General features: G+C 29.3%; 1 protein-coding gene across 2 annotated transcripts in view; it reads right to left on the minus strand.

Moving 5' to 3' along the window:
- Positions 1-19,597, minus strand: part of LOC136972156 (wings apart-like protein homolog) — a 159,237-nt gene that overhangs the window by 73,952 nt on the left and 65,688 nt on the right. For both annotated transcript variants that reach the window (XM_067266714.1, XM_067266715.1), the window contains exons 5-10: positions 15,472-15,605; positions 12,391-12,502; positions 12,027-12,314; positions 8,950-9,061; positions 8,578-8,693; positions 2,662-2,738 (exon numbers count right to left, since the gene is read on the minus strand). In XM_067266714.1, coding sequence (XP_067122815.1) covers positions 2,662-2,738; positions 8,578-8,693; positions 8,950-9,061; positions 12,027-12,314; positions 12,391-12,502; positions 15,472-15,605 — 839 coding nt within the window. The remainder of the gene's footprint in view (positions 1-2,661; positions 2,739-8,577; positions 8,694-8,949; positions 9,062-12,026; positions 12,315-12,390; positions 12,503-15,471; positions 15,606-19,597) is intronic.

The following is a 19,597-nucleotide window of genomic DNA, read 5'->3' on the forward strand; positions in this document are numbered from 1 at the left end:
GCTACAAAATGAGATTTTACTGTATATAATTATTTATTCACTTCGAATTTTCTACTAAAGAATTTACTGTGTGTGTGTGTGTGTGTGTGTGTGTGCTGTTTTTTTCCAAAGATAGTTACCTTTGTTCCTGCGATGTAATAAAAGTGGAGTTTCAAGAACAACCTCCAACATTAAATTTTGTCAGCGTTTAGGTAAAATACCTACGGAGATTTTAAAATTGCTAAAAAAGGTGTACGGTGATTCTACCATGGCAAAGTCGAAATGTTGGAGGTTGTTCTTGAAACGCCACTTTTATTACGTCGCAGAACAAAGGTAACTATCTCCAAGAAAAAACAGCAGCGCTCGCAGTTTAATCACACGACATGGGTGAAATTAACCTGAACACGTAGAGGTGGTTTGGTAGAATCCATTTCATACGCTGTAACTTCAAATACATGCTTTTGTTGTCATAGATTACTGCAGTCCCCGAACTTTTGGATCGTACCACGTATACATATATATAACAGATTCTTAAAAAATCAGAAATAATAAAAATTAATAAGTGCTTACTATAATTTAATTTACTTAGCTATTTTTAATATGAGCTTCCTTTTTATCAAATTACTTTCAATTTTTAAAAGACTAATTTTATAAATATGATTTCAAAAATGGAATAATAAAATTTTTTTAAATCATTGAATTGTTAAGTCAATATTCCTTATATTTTATACTTGGGGCTTTGTCCAACTTTTCTGGGAAGACCAATCCTAGATTTCCACATTACTTTATGATGCTATACTCTGCTAGATTATATTTTATAACAATTTTTTACATAACAATATTAATTTTTGTATGTATGCATATGTTCTGTTAGTTCTCCTGTAGCGAACAGATGGAAAGAGAACATATATCTGTGAATTTGTGTGCTGCAAGACACATAAGACTACCTTTGTGTCTTGCAGAACACCAATGATAGTCTACAATAGATAAGAACAGTAGTACCATAGTACTTGAACTGCACCCAACTCAAACAATCCAGTATTTGAATGCATGTTCGGAGGAGGGAAATTTCCCAATACTCAACCACTCAACCAAATAAATATGACTTTCTAAAAGAAATTTTTAATTAGTAACAAATATTTTTATTTAACTTTAATTTTGTCATCCATAGAAAGTTTTTCTATGATAAAAATGAGTAACTAAAACTAAAATAAAACCCTTAAGTTGCCTATCATTGTCAGATAAAATTATTCTTGATCAAGTTTCTTTTTTCACTTAATGCATTTGGAACCCATCATTATGTTTTGCAACCATTCCAAGTCAATGAAGTGTATACATGTCTGAGACACATTAAGATTTTTTGCAAGTTAATAAGTTGTTATTTGTTAATTTTTAACAATTTATTCCTGTATTTTTTCTTCATCAACAGTTTTAGGACACTGCACATGTTATGTATCTTTTAGTTCAAAATTTCCTTAATGAAAGTTTTAAAATCACATTTGGCATGTTCAAAATTTAGGAGCATCTTCCTCACACATATCACTAATCTTTTTTAGTTCTGTTATATCCTTACTGAATATCAAAAACCATAATATGCTGAATAAGTTTTTATCTGAAAACATTTTGACTTAAAAGTTTATAATAAGCTTCTAAACAAAGAATACAATCTCACATTAGCAATAATGTGCTAAATTTCACAACTGTTATAATTCAATCACACATTTGTATTAAGTAATGGCAGCTGTTAAAAATACACAAAAACTTTCCATCCAATTAATTTCAATAAAATTAATAGGCATATTTTACCACTCTATATTGTGTTTGGATATTCTCAGTCGAAACAAAGAAAATGTGCAAGTCTTCCCATAGCTGTCACTTAGTACACAACTCTGCTAAACTTCAAAGTAAACTTTCCCATTTCTTTGCTTTATTTTATTTATTTATGATTTATGCATGCTAGATTTGTAAATGTCTTGTTAAATTTATGTTAAATTCTAGTTAAAATGCATTTTATAAGTATATTTTTGAGAGTCTAGAATGGATTAATCTAATTTACATCATTCCTTATGGGAAAAATTTATTTTGATTGAACAGATTTTTGAAATGAATTAAGTTCAAATACCAAGGTACTACTGTAATTACACTTTAAGACAAAAGTAAAAGTAAATATTAAGTTTGTGTTTACATCATAACATGTTAAATATTCTGTACTTAGTTTTCCAACTTTTAAATATGTTAATGTTTGAAAGTTTAAATTTCTTTCTAATTAAAATCTGATTATCACATGCCACCCAAGAAACAAATGATTTTAATATTGCCATATTCTAATATTAGTTCATTCAATTTGTCAGAATATATTGGATTTGAAGAGGAAATTGCAGATTCTGAAAATGTTAATCCAAGATAAAACCTTTTCTCTTATTCTAAAGCAATACTAAGTTAGGCTTATATGATTTAGTATGATTAGTTCTAACGTTAAGAAAATAACAAAATTCTAATTTTTATTAACATCAAAAGAAAAAAGACAATTTAAAAATTACAAGTTAATTTCATTCTTTTTAATAGTCCAATATTCTAAACATTATAAAGAAAACACAATTACATAAAATTTCTGTTTATATTCTGTAATTTTGAAATTACAATAAATTAAACAGAAACTTTTATAGTGGTAAAAAATATTACCTTGCACAGGTAGTTACTAATAAAGAATTCTTGTAACTCAAAAGATAGCTTTGGTTTTCTGGATTTCCATAAGTCACCTATAAAAAACATTAATAAAATTATGATTTTTGTAAATTATCAAAATCATTTTATGAATTAACTGTGCTCATATATAGATAAAATTACAAAAACAAATTTAATTTTGCTAAGATTATTTTAAATAAATAACCTAATTGGTATAGTTATATACAGTACAATAAGATCCTGCTTAATGCGGGGGATGTGTTACTAGACGACAAAGCACAAAACGAAACAGCATTAAACAAGATAATTTTAACATAGAGTAAATAGGGATAGGGGAACACGTGACCAAAAGTAAACAGATTTTACTTTAATTTTAAGTTATTTTTATATTAATTTGTATAATAACATATGTTAAATAAATATAGGCACACAGAAATGTAAAGTTCATTTTTTGTGACGAAGGTCCTGACTTTTCTGAAATTCTTGTTTTTTTGCAATGAAGTCATAAAGTTTCATTTGTCACTTTTTTCTTTTCCTAAGCAAATGTTGGTAGCAGAAGATCACATCCAAAATGCCTCGTTTTGCTTTTACACTTCTTTCAAAATCTGAATCATTCACTATAATTTGATCAATGATTTTGGTTCATTACCAAATGTTTATTAAGGAAATCTGTAGAGAAATTTTTTGGGTTCTTCATTTTCAGAATCTCTATTTTCCAGTTCTACATGAATTCCTTGTTCTGCCAGTTCTTGAAGATTGTCATTGGTAAGACTCTCACCAGAAACCTGTGGTAACTCCTCGATATCCTGCTTGTCTACATCTCCTAGTCCTGCTGTATCAATTAAGTTGATTTTGGTCAACCTAACAATACAGCAATAAGCTCTTCTCATTGAGAATTCTTGGATACCTTCAGCCATAACTTCTTCCACACTTCATTTGTGCATTTATCAGTTAATTCTTGACAAGCAAAGCTGATATTGCCTATGGCATCCATGATGTTATATTTTTTCCAAGATTGCACCAAACAAACATGGATTTAAAGAAAGTGCACTTTTTTCTGATTGGTTCATGTTTGTAAATAATTGTATTATATACAAATCAATAAAATGCCATAATAATTTAAATCAGCATAAATTTTGAGCTTTTTCTAGGCTTCTTTTTTCAGACTGCATTATATCAAATCAGTGTTATGCGAGGCAGAATTAAGTGGAATCTTACTGTACCATGAAATGAACAAATATATAATTTCAATACTAGTTTATAAGATCTCAATTGATTAAATATAGCCCAATACAATTCAGCAATTGTTTAGCTTTAATATATAACTAATGGGTTTGGATATTTATATTTGTATATAGTAAAAGTATTTGATTAGTCATACATTTTTTCATATTAATCTTATTTATTGTTAATTCACAGAACTGCATTATTATGCTAATTCTTGATAAGGCAATTACTAGATTTATTCAAATTTATAACCGTCCTCAACCATCCACGTTTTCAGAAATCCTTGAACAGAAGTGGCTACTATTTGAAGATTTCTGAAGTTAGGAAAATAATGTAAAATTAATAAATACCATAAAGTACAATAGGAATATACCATATTTATTTAACAAACAAACTTTAACAGAAAATAAAATATAGTAGAGTCTGTCTCAATTATTTGAGCCTTGATTAACTGAAGTTTTACATTATCTAAAGCAAACCTACATACTCTATTTTTCTTGTAATTTAGAAAAGCTTTGCCATGAATGCACCAAGTATGTAAATACTGTATTACTTTTAACTTCAACTAGTATCAAGTGGCTGATGCTAAACCGACTTTTTAAATTCTTTCATCCTGTGGGCACTAAGAGGGTTGCTTTTCCACATACCCATTCTGAGTTTGGCCAAGCCCATAATTGGAACAACCAGATAGTGAGAGACAAGGTCTGACATATTTGAGATTGACAAACTGATGAAAAATATTGTTGACATGATTGTAGAACATTATGGAAAAACAGAGAGAAGCTGATGTAAAACAAAAAATCCAGAATGAGTTACTGAAGTTTTTTAACCAAAAATATTTATATTTAAAAAACACTAAAACACATTAGCACAAAGTTAAAATTGTGTGTGGCACATCTGTTATAAGATTTTATTAAAAAATAACTTTTATATTATTATTAATTATTATAAAAAGTCAAAAGGTTTAACTTTACCCTAAAGTTAAAATTTTTAAGAAAACGAAAATTATACTTGTTATTGGTATTTACATAAAGTCCAATCCCACTCAATATATGGTACATCACCCCCTCTATCTCCAACAGCCCTTCCATCTTTAACCACCAAAATTCAACAGCATCAATGCCTCTTATATACAAGTTACTGTGCCAAATTTTATTTCATAATCTTTATTCCATCCTGAGATATTAAACAAAATAGACACTAACACTTCAGAAATTAGTTTTTTTTTTTGACTGTTTTGGGTTTGGGGAAACATCAAGATTTCAAAAACCAGGAAGTAAAACATGACATGATTTCATTATGTCATATTTAATATGATGTAACCTGTCATATTATATCATGTTATAACTGCCAGGAAAGTAAAATTCCGAAGAACTTTTTTAAAAAGTTTAAAACAATAACTTGTACTACAAAATGATTTGTTTCTGTTGCCTATTAACTTCAACTTCAATGTGAAACAAACCTAACACATTAAAATATAACTGTAATAATACTAACTTTTATTCTTAAAACTACTGTATAGTACCTATTAGCTTTATAATAAATGTATAACAAGATGTAACAAGAGGCTAAAAATGACACAGTATGAATCTTTTATATTTGTAATTGTTAAATCTAAATTGGCCATAGCCATCTGTTTTATCTAAGTTTTTAGTTATCCAAGATAGCATAAGCCCATATTATCTTATATAACTGGGATTCCACTGCATATAAAATGTACAATATACAGTAGACGTATTTTTTAATTATTTTCTTATTGCTGGTATATAGAAAGTAATACTCATTATAAAGAAAGATAACAATTGTCATTTCAAGTACAATTTGTTTTAAACTCAACATTTTTATAATTAAATACTCATATTTAAATACTTCATTAATAATGGATATCAAATGACTATGTGCAAAGTAAATAATAATCACATAGAAAATACATAATTTAAAATAATAGCCATAATAATTATTTGAATAAATCTGGTACATGACATTATGAAATTATTTTTTGCTAAGAAATATTTTAAAAATTTAATAATAATTCTTATATTTATAAAAATAATTCATAAAAACTTTCCAGTTAATATTTTAAAAAATATAAAAATACAGACACTCCTTGCTATATATCAGTAATACATTTCTGAAAATCAAAGTTCTGTATAAAAATCCTAACCAGGAACCTATTTCCCATTATTTTAAATGGAAAAAAATTACATTTTGTTACAATATCAAATTAAAATCTCTAACCTAAAATATAACTAAAACAGAGTAAACATTTATATATAAGTAACAAACTGTTATATTAGAATATAAAGAACTTAAAACATTGCATCCTGATTACCAAACAATGCCATTAGTAATAAACAGCTGCTTCATATGCAGCAGCTGTTAATTACTAATGGCATTACTTTTACAATATCACTTAGTAAAACACACAGCAATAAAGAAATCAGTTAGAAAAAGTAGGCAAATATTTACAAAAACAAGACAGTTTCTTGTACTGAACTGTTATTCACCAAGTAAGATGGAGAACTGAAAATTCAAGAAAGTTAAGAAGACACTTTTTAAAACATCTTCACATGATTCTAATAATTAAGTGATAAAGCCAAAAACTTGGCTAGTTAATTAGCTAAGTTCTAATCTGACAGTTAATCTGACATTATCATTTGACTGACATTCTACAAATTGTATTTGGAATGTAAATTAATACATTTTAATTAAAACAATGTATAGAAAAATTCTAGCATTTTTAGGATTTAATTGTAGATTTTCTTTATAAACATTGAACAAAATACAGAGATAAATGTAAATTCTATAAAGTTGGGGCGATCGTGTGGCAGTGGTGAGGGACGTATATATACGTTAAATTCTTTTGGGGGTATCACCAAAATCTAGCCAAAAACTACCACAAAAAAAAAATTCACATAAAAAATGAATTATGTAACAATAAAAAAAGACTTTTCTTTACTAGACATAACTGTTTACAAATACTTTTTCTAAAACGGAAATGAGAAAAATTGCGTGAAAAAATACTTTAAAAATTTTTCGGGTATATTCTCCACTACTAAGGGATAGAACCATACCTGACTCTCCCACTGCTGAAAGGTTAATTGTAGATTTTCTTTATAAACATTGAACAAAATACAGTGATAAATGTAAATTCTATAAAGTTTGAATGATAAAAACCAGGAGATATTTTATCAGGAAAATTTAAATTGGATGATAGTTTGTGGGTATGCCTGTAGTTTTAATTTCAGGAGTCCCCAACCTTTTTGTACTTAAGAGCACATTTTAGAATACCGGTCGGACGGCGGGGCACCATTTATTTTTTCAAGAATTGGACATAGTTAATAATACATACACATAATGTACAAAAAAACATTTAATTTCAAAAATGTAATTTAACGTAAACAAGAATATTAACAATAATTTTTATATGCGTACAAAATCTACAAAGTATAAAAATTCTTTATAAAAAAAAAAATATAAATCTCAAAGTCAATGTGATTTTTGGCATTGCATTTCATTGGCCATTGCTTTGTAATTAGAAGAGTATGTTATTCCTCCTCGTAAGCGATCGTCAAGGTGTTCATCTGTAAGTCGTGATCTGTACTTTGATTTTATGATGTTCATTGTCGAAACAATGATTCACACAAGTATATGGAACCAAAAAACGATTTTATTTTATATGCTGCTTTTTTCAAGAATGGAAATTTGTTTCTTTCAACTATATTCCAGAAATTCTCATCTGATACAATGGATTTCAGGATAATGTTGTTCTGAAGATCCAAAATTTCTATCTCTACCCTCCAGCCTACCCCCTCTGGAGAGACCCGGGATCAAATCCAATCGGGTCGAAAAATCCCCAGGAATTTTTCAGGATAGTCCAAGCGGATATGTCAGGCCCCGTCCCTCATCACCTGGCCGCGCCAATTGTATGGTGGCCGAACACATAATGGGCTTGCTTAAAAAGGCCTTAGTGCCTACGGGGGGGAGTTTAAAAAAGGAAAAGTTAAAATCGCTTAAAATATCTTTTAAAACAGAAAAACCTAATACCGAATTGATGAAGGGTCATGATATATGCAAAATGCACATATTAGTTTAGTAAAGAAATGTCAGTCAACTTTCAAATTAAATAACTGTGGTTTGAGAAGTTCTTTGGAATAGGAAAATATTATTCTTTTTGTTCTACTTTTATTATTTAAGGATTAACATGTCTAGATTATAATAATAAGTATTAAAACTTTATCACAAAAAAGGATATTTTTATGCCAAACTAAAAAAAGGGTAGCCAAATTTAATGCAAAGTTGCCAAATATGGCAACGCTGTATGAGCTCCAGACAAATGTCTGCGTTGTCACGCAACCATAGAAACGGACCGATTCATTTCATTTTAGGTATGGGAAATTTGGTTGGCGAAGATTTGGCTCAAGGGGAAAAAGAGATCGGTCGCATTTCGCTTTGTGCTTTTATCTGTGTTGGGAGCCATTTCTACTTTTGTGTGGTTAATCATTAAAAATGAGAAAACTTTTACATAGCATTTTATTGAAAACTGAAATATTTTTATTTTTATCGTGGTCGCACAGCGGCGGGCACACATAAAACGATCGGCGGGCGCTATTGGTGCCCGCGGGCATAGGGTTGGGGACCTTTGTTTTAATTTATATTTTTCTAAAAAATTTTTCCAATACTTACGTTCTCAAGAACTCTTAAACTCCTATCTATTTTACGCAATTTGTCAAGATGAATATCAGATGGATAGCTTATACATTTCAGTTCATTACAGTTTAGATGATTTGCACAGGCACTTGCTGAAATTATTAATGTTTATTAATTATATATTTAATAATGATTAAATTAAGTGTTGAAATAAAGATAAAAATAATAATAAACATTTTCTATAATTTATATAAACTGTTTCAAATAATTTGATTCAATTTTATCACTTTCATACTTGATGTTATAATTTCCAATAAAAAATCTATTAATAATCTCTTTTAACGAATCAAACTAAAATTTTATTGAATGATTCTACATCAATATTTTTCTAAATATACCGTAACATACCTATGTCTACAAGAAGATCCATACCACCTAGACTTCTAAGTTCTTCTTTAAACCATTCACCAGCTCTTCTAGAACTTAAAGTTAACAGTGTTTCCAAAGCCAAATTACCCGTCTGAAAAATAAGTACAAACATTCTGAAATGCTAATATTGTATTATAAATGATAACATTTTAAAATACTATTGAACTCAAAATCATTTGTATCACTCTCAAAAAAGTTATCTGATTTTTTTAAAATTTACCAAGAATCAGATAATTTTAGTGATAAAAATCTCTCTATATATATAACATGAGATGTTGATTATATTGTGTCTGGCATTCTTCTGCTAAATTAGAAGCATTCAATCTATTTCAAATAATTTTAACTTTTTGCACTTGAATAATTTTTACACATTACTTATTCATTTCCACAGTATCTTTCAGTATAATATATATCTTAATTATAAATTTCCAAAATCAAATAATTTTAAGGAACAGATTTATAATCATGTTATATCTAATTCTAATTAAATTCCGTATAGACTATAATAATATAAAAATGTTATGTCTCTTTTATCTAAGAAAGACTACGACCATTAAAACAACACATATAAAAAGTGTAACATTTATATATGTTATTAGTCTATATGGAATTTAACTAGAGTATATAATAACCTTAAATAATTAGCTTAAAAAAATTACGCACTCGAAACCAATATATACTGTGATAACTTTGAAAAATTTCAAAAAACATAAAAAAAAAAAAAAGTTTTCAAACCCCTTCTGGGCTCTGCTTCAGGTTCTTACGGTTTTTTAGATGGAAATTCAATTAACGAATGCCGTTAACTAAGAGTTCGATCTTGAGTTTGAATGATTTACAAAAAATTAGGTCACACATGCACAACGTGTCGGCCTGCCTGGATACAATGAGCGGCTAGAGCATGCTGTGAATCAACTCTTGCCAGGCCAATGACAAAACCATCTCCTCTATAAAATTTATGCATGTGGTTGTGATGGAGGATTTAAAGATGTGCATAGCTTTTAACCATTTGAGGTGTTCATTGGGAGGTGCAGCGAGGAGATTGGCTTGGGTAAAGTTGGCTACTATGTCTGGATCTGTTACATAAGTAGCAAGGGCCATGGAGGTTCTCCCGTGACGAATATCCACTTGATCTTGTATTCTGACGGCCACGGACTGTTTAGTAGAGCCTACATATATCAAGTCCTTATTGCATCTATTATCCCTTAAAGGGACACTATAGACTCCGGATCATCTGCTGGGGTTAGGAGGGTCCTTCCCATTACGTAACATGTTAAAAATAGTAGAGCACCTCCTGAAAGCGAGATGTACCTGGCGTTTTCTGGGAATTAGCATATATAGAGCGGATGGCCACAGAGCATGGTTATCATAAAGTTATACATAGGATGATACAATGTTATTGCTGTATGCATTCGAATAGCACACAGGAGGTAGACCAACCGATTGATAACCAACCAGAGGTCATAGAACGGATCCCCATCACCTATAACCCGAACCTAAGATCTATATACACCAAGGTTGTCAGAAAACACCAAGTACGTCTCGCTTTCAGGAGGTGCCCTACTATTTTTAACATGTTACGTAATGGGAAGGACCCTCCTAACCCCAGCAGATGATCCGGAGTCTATAGTGTCCCTTTAAGGGATAATAGATGCAATAAGGACTTGATATATGTAGGCTCTACTAAACAGTCTGTGGCCGTCAGAATGCAAGATCAAGTGGATATTCGTCATGGGAGAACCTCCATGGCCCTCGCTACTTATGTAACAGATCCAGACATAGTAGCCAACTTTACCCAAGCCAATCTCCTCGCTGCACCTCCCAATGAACACCTCAAATGGTTAGAAGCTATGCACATCTTTAAATCCTCCATCACAACCACATGCATAAATTTTATAGAGGAGATGGTTTTGTCATTGGCCTGGCAAGAGTTGATTCACAGCACGCTCTAGCCGCTCATTGTATCCAGGCAGGCCGACACGTTGTGCATGTGTGACCTAATTTTTTGTAAATCATTCAAACTCAAGATCGAACTCTTAGTTAACGGCATTCGTTAATTGAATTTCCATCTAAAAAACCGTAAGAACCTGAAGCAGAGCCCAGAAGGGGTTTGAAAACTTTTTTTTTTTTTGATGTTTTTTGAAATTTTTTGATGTTATCACACCGTATATTGGTTCCGAGAGTGTAATTTTTTAAGTTACTGTGGTATGGTGAGTTGTTATTTAAATAATTAGCATTTGTAGATTAAATTAAAATTAATAAAATTAATTTAATTTTTGGTGAAAAAATTTTATAACTATTTTGTTATTTACTATAATTAAACCAAACAAATACAATTTTAAATTTTTATTAATTATTTTAAGAAAGCAATAATGGTTGAAAATATGAAAATATTTTTTCTAAAATAAGGCTGACAATGATGTGATAATTCCACTAGTAAGAAAATCAACATCTGTATAATTTTCCAGCATGAAGAGTTTGTATAACAAATGTTTTCAGTTCATTTTATAAACCTGCTTCAGGTTTGAAATTATACCATTCGAAATTCAGTAATGCAGTAATGAAATGTGGTAATTCTACATTTCATTACTGCAATAAATCAGCTTAATAACAATACAAATTTTTATTTCTAATTAATTTTATTTATCTAAGTTTATTTCTAATTAAAACACAAATTAATCAGTTGACCTAATATTCAAAAAAGTCATTATTGTTTATTTGATAGATGCAAAATATAAATTACACATGTATGAATAATTATAAATGCCATAAAGTACTGCCAAATGATCCATATCTATATAAAGCCCCCATTCAGGTAAAATGTTATTAAATACCCAATTATAACTGTTACCAGTGAGACATAACACAGACATCAGACTGTTACAGTTTGGAAACTATATTTTTGAAACTTCAAAAATATAGTTTCAAAAAATAAAATTTTGCTATACTATTCTAAAATATTTATTATAAACTGGTGAAGATATATTTACATTTAACAAAAATTTATAGTGTAATTTAAGTTATAAACCAAATTTCAATTTTTAGAACAAAAATCTTACATTTAAGTTATCTAAGCTGAGATGTTTTGCATGTCCTCGTTGTTGTATTTGCTCAACCAACTGTCTTACTTTTTCTCTGTGTTTTTCTTGTAAAGCAGATGGTAAACTTCCATCAATATTATCATTGGCATTAGACAATTTAACTTCACTCCAGTTTAATGAATGGTCTTGTTGTGGGTCTGATTTTAAGAGCTGAAGCATTAAAGACAGAGTACTTGCTTCTAAGTCCATTGTTAATTTATCTTCACTAAGAACAAACATCAATGTAGCTGTGCACAATGATAAACTCTAGAAAATGAAAATAAATATAACAGTTATAAAGAATATAAAATTACTTATTCTTATCAAATAATTTTTAACTTACAGTATTTGAAGGAGCATCTTTTAAGGCACTGAATATTTTGGAAATTGTTCCATGGGCACGTAAGTGAATTCGGAAGGCTGACCCCATGCACTTTGATGCAAGACTTAATATACTAAAATAAATAAATAAAAACACTAAAAAAATGCACAATAGCATAAGCAAGTAAAGTAAAAACATAAGTATATGTGAATATGTAATATATATTATATATATATTATATATATATATATATATTATAAATGTATTTTAATATAAATATTTTACAGGACAATTAAAAAGTCCACATTGATGAAAAAGTTCCACAAAGACCAAAGCATACACCTCACAACAGACCTTTACTTGTAGGCTACTGCTGGAGTCAGAATTTTTATCCTACCTACAGTTGACTTCCACTGAAACTGCCCATAATAATTTACATAATAGTAAAATTTTAAAAATATTAAAATTCCTTAAAAGGATTTCATCACTTGCTATGATACATGCACTAATATGACCAATATCTTAACAAGATTATGCATATGATGCACAGATATAAATAAATGTTTCATTTACTTTCAGCACTGGAGAAACATCAGTTTTTTTAGGCCTGGGGAGTTGGTATTGGAGTCGGTATTGGTGTCGACAGGAGTCATCAGTGTAGGAGGAGTTCGCATTGGTATTGGCAAATTGTTTGCTGATTCTGACTCCTTAACCAACTTGAGTTTATATTTCACAATTATTTTTACTTTCCTGACTGTTATAAAATATAACATAAAAAAAGTGTAATGACTGATCGAATTTTGATTTCTGGATTTTTGCATTTTTTGATGTTTTGATACTCCATATGCCAAGAAATGTAGAATAATTTAAAAAATCTTTAATAAAAAAATGTCATAAAATTTGGATAATGGCAGTCCGTCAACTAAAGCCATATGAGATAATACTGAAGACAAAGACTCTTCAATTTCTTTCTTGAAAAATGTAGTTATTTTTTTTTTTATTAAACTCACTTTGTGCACTGTTTCTGGCTGTCAGATTTTCTTTTCAATAAGTTTATATCATGATTGGACGAGGTGACTATGCAGTCCACTAGTACTTCCTCCGACTGCTTTGATTGTTTTAAAGCACAGTTTGCACACTCCAGCATCTCTCTCTGTTGTGAGATTAAAGTAATCCCAAGGCAAATTTTTACTCATTACTACAATAAATGTGAAACATACTGTATTTTATCTTTTCATCTATAACTATCTTTATATTTTTATTAATACATTCTTTTGTTTTTGTTTCAATTAATCTAACAATAACAATTCCGATACCTGAATTTTACGAAATCTGACTCCATCATCACTAAAGCACACTCCAATGAACAAGAAACACACAAAGTTATAAACAGATTAACAGTTATAATTTTTAGAGTCTTGCACTTAATCCAGTTTAATTACAATTATTGTTCCATTATGACAAACATTGATAATGTTCGTAAAGAATATCGTAAAGAAACTGAAAAAAATATTACTTACTACGTAAGTTGTGTTTTCAGTCAGCACATATTTATGAACTATTTTAAATTAAGAAGACTACGTAAGAAGTTTCCTTTTGCACCTCAGATATCTTGAAAGCAAAAACAAGACCCGTTTTTGGAGTATAATACAAGGAATCAAGTTATAAACAGACTAGAAAATTCCTTTTAGTAACCTTAAATTACAAATGGAATGACCCATCACTACCTGTACTTTTTCCTTGCTATGGTATGGGATGAGAGAAAAGGGAATTCTTCTTCCCACAGGTATTTCCAGTATGAATTTAAAAAATAAATATCGGGTTAAGAGGTTTTTTTAACCAAAATACTGGTAAAAACATTAATTACCGATAAATTTACTGGGGTATAAGTTTCCTAATTTACCAGTACACCAGTAAACCAATTACCAGTAATGCAATCACTTGCCAGGATAGGCAGAGCATGATCACTGGGGTCAGAGGAGAATATCGAGGTAGCAAGAGTCATAGCTGATGAAGATCCAAACATCAGTGTCCAAAAATTTGGCCAAAGGTTAGGAACAAACCATGAAACAGCCTGAGTGACTGTCAAAAAAGACCTTAGACTCTTCCCATAGAAGATTCAGACCACTCAACCACTGAGTAAAGAAGCAATTGAGAAAGATTGGCTTTCGCTAATGAAATCATAGACAGAGTTGACAATGGCGGAATCAACTTGAAAAATGTGGTTTTCTGACAAAGCTCATTTTCATCTCCAGGGATATGTCAACAGACAAACATACAGATTTTGGGGAAGCCGAAAGCCTGAGTTTGTCATTGCAAAGCCTCTTTTCTCTAAGAGACTCACTGTTAGGGCAGCTCTTTGCAACGATTTTGTTATCAAACCTTTTTTCGTGACCACAACAGTCAACAGTGTAGTCTACAAGGGTATTTTGACCAACCACTTCCTTCCCATGGCCTCAATGAGGATAGTGTCAACAAATTGTGGTTCATGCAAGATGGAGCTCCTCCTCATCAAACTAAAGATGTCTTCAACACCTTACAATCACATTTCAGGTCAAGAGTAATCACTAAAGGGTTCCCAGAGAGCAGCAGAGGAGGAATTTCATCGCCACTTTATTCCCCGAACCTCAATTGAATGGATTTTTCCTCTGGGGCTATCTCAAGGATAGGATTTATCAGAACCCTATTGCCAACCTCAAACAGCTTAAATCTGCTATCAAATCTGAGATTCAAGCCATTCCTGATGAAATTCTAGCAAATGTGGTTGCTGGTTTCGAGCATCAATTACAGTTCTATATTGCCCATGGAGAGCACTTCGAAAACCTCATCTACTAATTACCTTTGGTCTCAATAGTATTCTCAGCAAGTTTCACGTCAATGCAACAAATCCCAGATTTTTTTATCCTTGATCAAAGTTGTTAGTGACTTACTTGATGTATTACTGATATTTTCAAAAATAATTTTTATACTTAGTAAGAGACAACTTACATATAAAACAAATCACTGATAATTTTTTTGACATTATTAAAAAAATTATTTAGAGTAAATTCGAAATTTAGTCTTTAATTGAAATGAAAGAGTAATTAATAAACATTAACACACCTTAAGCATCTGGTCCCAACATTAGCAATCTGTAAGCCTTCCAATAAATATTCTACATCATCATTAAACTCTTGTGTTTCTCCAGATTCATGACACTGATAAGCTTGCTTCACATTTTTCACAACTGTATACAACTAAAAAATTTATTTAATTAAATTTAATTGAAGATAAGTATATTAAAAATATAATATACAAATTTAAGTATTCAGTTAAAATAACTACAGAATAATTCTTTTGAAATTTAAAGAATAATATGTAATTTTTTAATCCAGATGAATTTTATAAGATATCTTTCAGGGTTAAATTTAGATGGCTAGATTATATTATAAATAAGTAATAAATTATGTAAATTTAAAGTTGAATACATTTTTATTTTTTATGGAGAATAGTGCGATGCTAGAAATCACTGAAATAATCTGAGATTATTTTCAGATTAAACATTTTTTTGGAATTACACATCCCATAATGTGATCTTACAGAACTGGAACAAAAAAACATTAAGACATTAAGAGGCATACTAAAGTCTTTGAGCATTATGAATTAATCTTTGGAAATTTCCAACAACTTGTTTGAATGTGCAATGGACTATAATAAACAGACAGAACGGAAATAATTTGTTATTCAACACAATAAAATTGTAATTTTGTGTGTCTACAGCATTGTACTATTTTTCTTACTTCTTATGGAATCATTAAATCTGCTTAAATGTTTACTCTGTTTTAAAACTGAACATTTCATTAAAAATTCTGCCTCTCTTAAGTAATGCAGAAAATTTCAGATAAATTTAATTATTTGAACAATAAAAATATAGTATCACAACTGCAAAAATTAAAAACATGATGTTACCTAAATATATTTCTACAAGCAAAACTGAAATATTGTAAAATGTAATTTAAATGCTATAAAAAGATCCTAACTTTGTATTAATGCTCAAGGTGCACATTTGTCAGATATTATATTCCAGGGGTGGCCAACAAGTCGATCGCTAGCGATGTCTTGACTTAATGTATTATATTTGTAACCGAACGCAACTGTATGCATGCAGTTATGACTCGACTCATAAGCAGTACTGAAACACAGTGTATAAACATAGTATGTATTTCACACTCCCCCTCCCCACTTAGACTATGCCTATGACAACAAGTCGATCGCGACACATTTTTACGATAAAAAGTAGATCTTATGTGCACAAAAGTTGGCCACCCCTGTTATATTCCATATATACAAAAAAATTTAAAGGTTTAAAATAAAGTACAAGTTTTTTAAAATGAATTTTCTTCTTTAATCTTGCATCAGCTTTTATTCTAGCTAATAAATATTACTTTTTAAATACTTAAAATTTGAATTTCTGATAATTTATACAACATAATAAAAGAATCAATGTTATTTGTGAATTATTATATCAATAAATTTTTGGAAAAACATGCAAATAATAATAAATATTTTAATTTCTCACATATATTATAACTTAAATATAGTTACTTTTTCATTAATTCACTAAGCAGTGTAAAACAATTTTTTGGTATTTAATTATCAAGTTCATATTTCACTGTCAAAGACAAAGATGTGGTCAAATTTCAACACTAAAAGTATTTTTATTATTTTACTTTATTTCATTAAGTATTACTTGCTGTCAAATGTAATAATTTTTTTTCATATATTAATTTTAAAAAATATACTAATTATTATTTAAACTTCAATTTATTACATATAATATGGTAAATTACAAAAGTTTTCACTGCAAGATATAGTCTCATATGATCTACAACAAACTCAAAATTTATTTATAAAAGAATATATTTAACTTTTACTAAAAGACAATTCAATTAAAATACCTTAATCATAATCATCAAAAAGAAAGTTAGGCTTAGGTAGAAACCAAAAAATGCATGTTATTATGTGATAATGTTTAACATTGGTAATTTGATGTATCAACTCCTTACTAAATGATTTACCTATTTAATGACTCAGACTTATGACCAGCTCTCAACTTATGACCAGCTCTCAAGTGCAGGGTATCTCATTTTGTGGTCTTAGTCTTGTTCCCTTAGTCAGTCAGTATTTACTACAGTATTTACATTTGCAACCTCCAAGACTAAATATTTCATTTATAAGTTTGTATTTTATTATTCATCCCTAGGTACAAGATGTTGGCAAAAAGAAAGAGCATGACTTCATCTTGAAGCACCAAGAATCAAAAGGAAAGGCAACAATATTGGAAGTGTAGCAGCACTTGAAAGAGGAAGAAGAGGAAAGAATAGAATTATAAAAAAGTTTACTGTAAAGGGGTTAGCCTTACAAAAACTTCTATTTCTTTGCAGTCATCTAACTTACCCTCTTCAACTCCTAACAACCCTGTTGATAACTCTGATGATCTGGAATCATTACCACCCTCTGAAGGATTCAATGACTAAAATATTTATCTGAATGGCAAGTTTAAATAAATAAACTTTAATGTTTTTGGTACAACACAAATAATTTTTGCCGATAGTATTTTTCTGCAATATGTAAGAGATGAAAATTGAAACAAAGTTTTCAAGTTGGCAATTCCTTTAGACATTTCTTTATCAAAAATAAATTAAATAATCAAGCTCATTGTTTATCAACCAATTCACTTAACAACTTAGTTGTAGAAACAAAGCTCAGTCATTAAGTGAGGAGTGCTTGTAATATATAATTAAAAAGCATTTGAAACAGGAAAATTTTATTAATGTGCCAAGAATATGAGAGTTTACATGTAAAAATTGATAAAAATGTAATAAGTCAAACTGGAGATTTTTCTTAAAAATATTAAAATGTCATTAAAAAAAATATTTTTAAAAGCATTTGTATGTTTTAATGAAACTCTTTACAGCAATTTATTTTAGAAGAGATAATATGCCTTTAGATGAAAAAAACAAGGAAATTGTTTTTGTTAATTATATTCAATTTCAGGATTCAGATAAATCCTGAAATTCATTGTTGGTTGAAAAATGTCAACTATTCAGAAAATCTTTCAGAAGTCATTAGTAACAGAATCCAGAGTGGTATTAATAAAGTACTGCTTTCCAAGTCTCAAAGTTTTATAAATTTTACATAGAAATGATAACAATGCATACAATTATATATACTGAACATATTTTGGCCAATGTTCTTCAACTGAATTTTTTTTCATCTGCTGCAATAATCTCTCATTGCCTGCTTTCTTTACATAAACCTTCTCATTAACAATTCATTTGTTGAATCATCATTACAAAAGCATAAAGAATGCCAATTTGCAATATATTAAGACACAAAAATAATTCAATAGGAGTAAAACTCGTTATAATTCAAATTAGAAAAAATAAAATTATAGATTGATAGTTTTACACTCAATTATACTCTATATAAGTACAAACACATTCAATGATAATGCATTACATTTTTCAGGTATAAACAGAAAAAGGAATAAAATAAATATAGTTTTTGAATTAAAATCTTATTATTCTAGGACGTAAGAAATTTATAGTTTGATGAAATTTGGGAACTATGATTTTCTTCTAAAATGTAAATACTTACAAACTATAATTTGAACCCTATCCACTCTGTCTTATTACATAGTCAATATTAAAAGGAATGCCATAAAGTTTCAATAGCTAAAACATATACAATACATTGCATATGCAATAATGTCTTCCTTTTTCTGTTTTTACTTGAAAAAAATGGTTATGTATAGTAAAGCATCTATTATCTGATTCAATTCGAGACTGGGGTTGGTCGGATAACCTAAAAGTATGAAAAAATACATTATTAGTATAGTATATCCCATGTAATTAGTATATTGGTATATCGCTATTAACCTACTTCGCGTTGAATTTTCATTGATGTTTTAAGCCTAACAAATTTTTTTAAAAATAATAATCATTGCTACTGTATCGTTAAAAATTATTTCTTTATTTTGCACAAAATAAACACACTCAAACCTGTTTTTGTGCAGTCTTTTTTTTGTGCGATTTTTTATACGTGCAATGTGTTTTGTGCAATTATTTTTGTGCAGTATACCAATTTGATTGAAATTCATATACCGCACACAAAAAATCACACAAAACAAATCGCACAAAAATAGACCCACAAAAACAGGTTTGAGTGTACAGTACTGTACTGTATA

This window comes from Centruroides vittatus, unplaced genomic scaffold (genome assembly GCF_030686945.1).
Source record: "Centruroides vittatus isolate TY-2023 unplaced genomic scaffold, ASM3068694v2 contig_2818, whole genome shotgun sequence".
NCBI classification, from domain to species: domain Eukaryota; kingdom Metazoa; phylum Arthropoda; class Arachnida; order Scorpiones; family Buthidae; genus Centruroides; species Centruroides vittatus.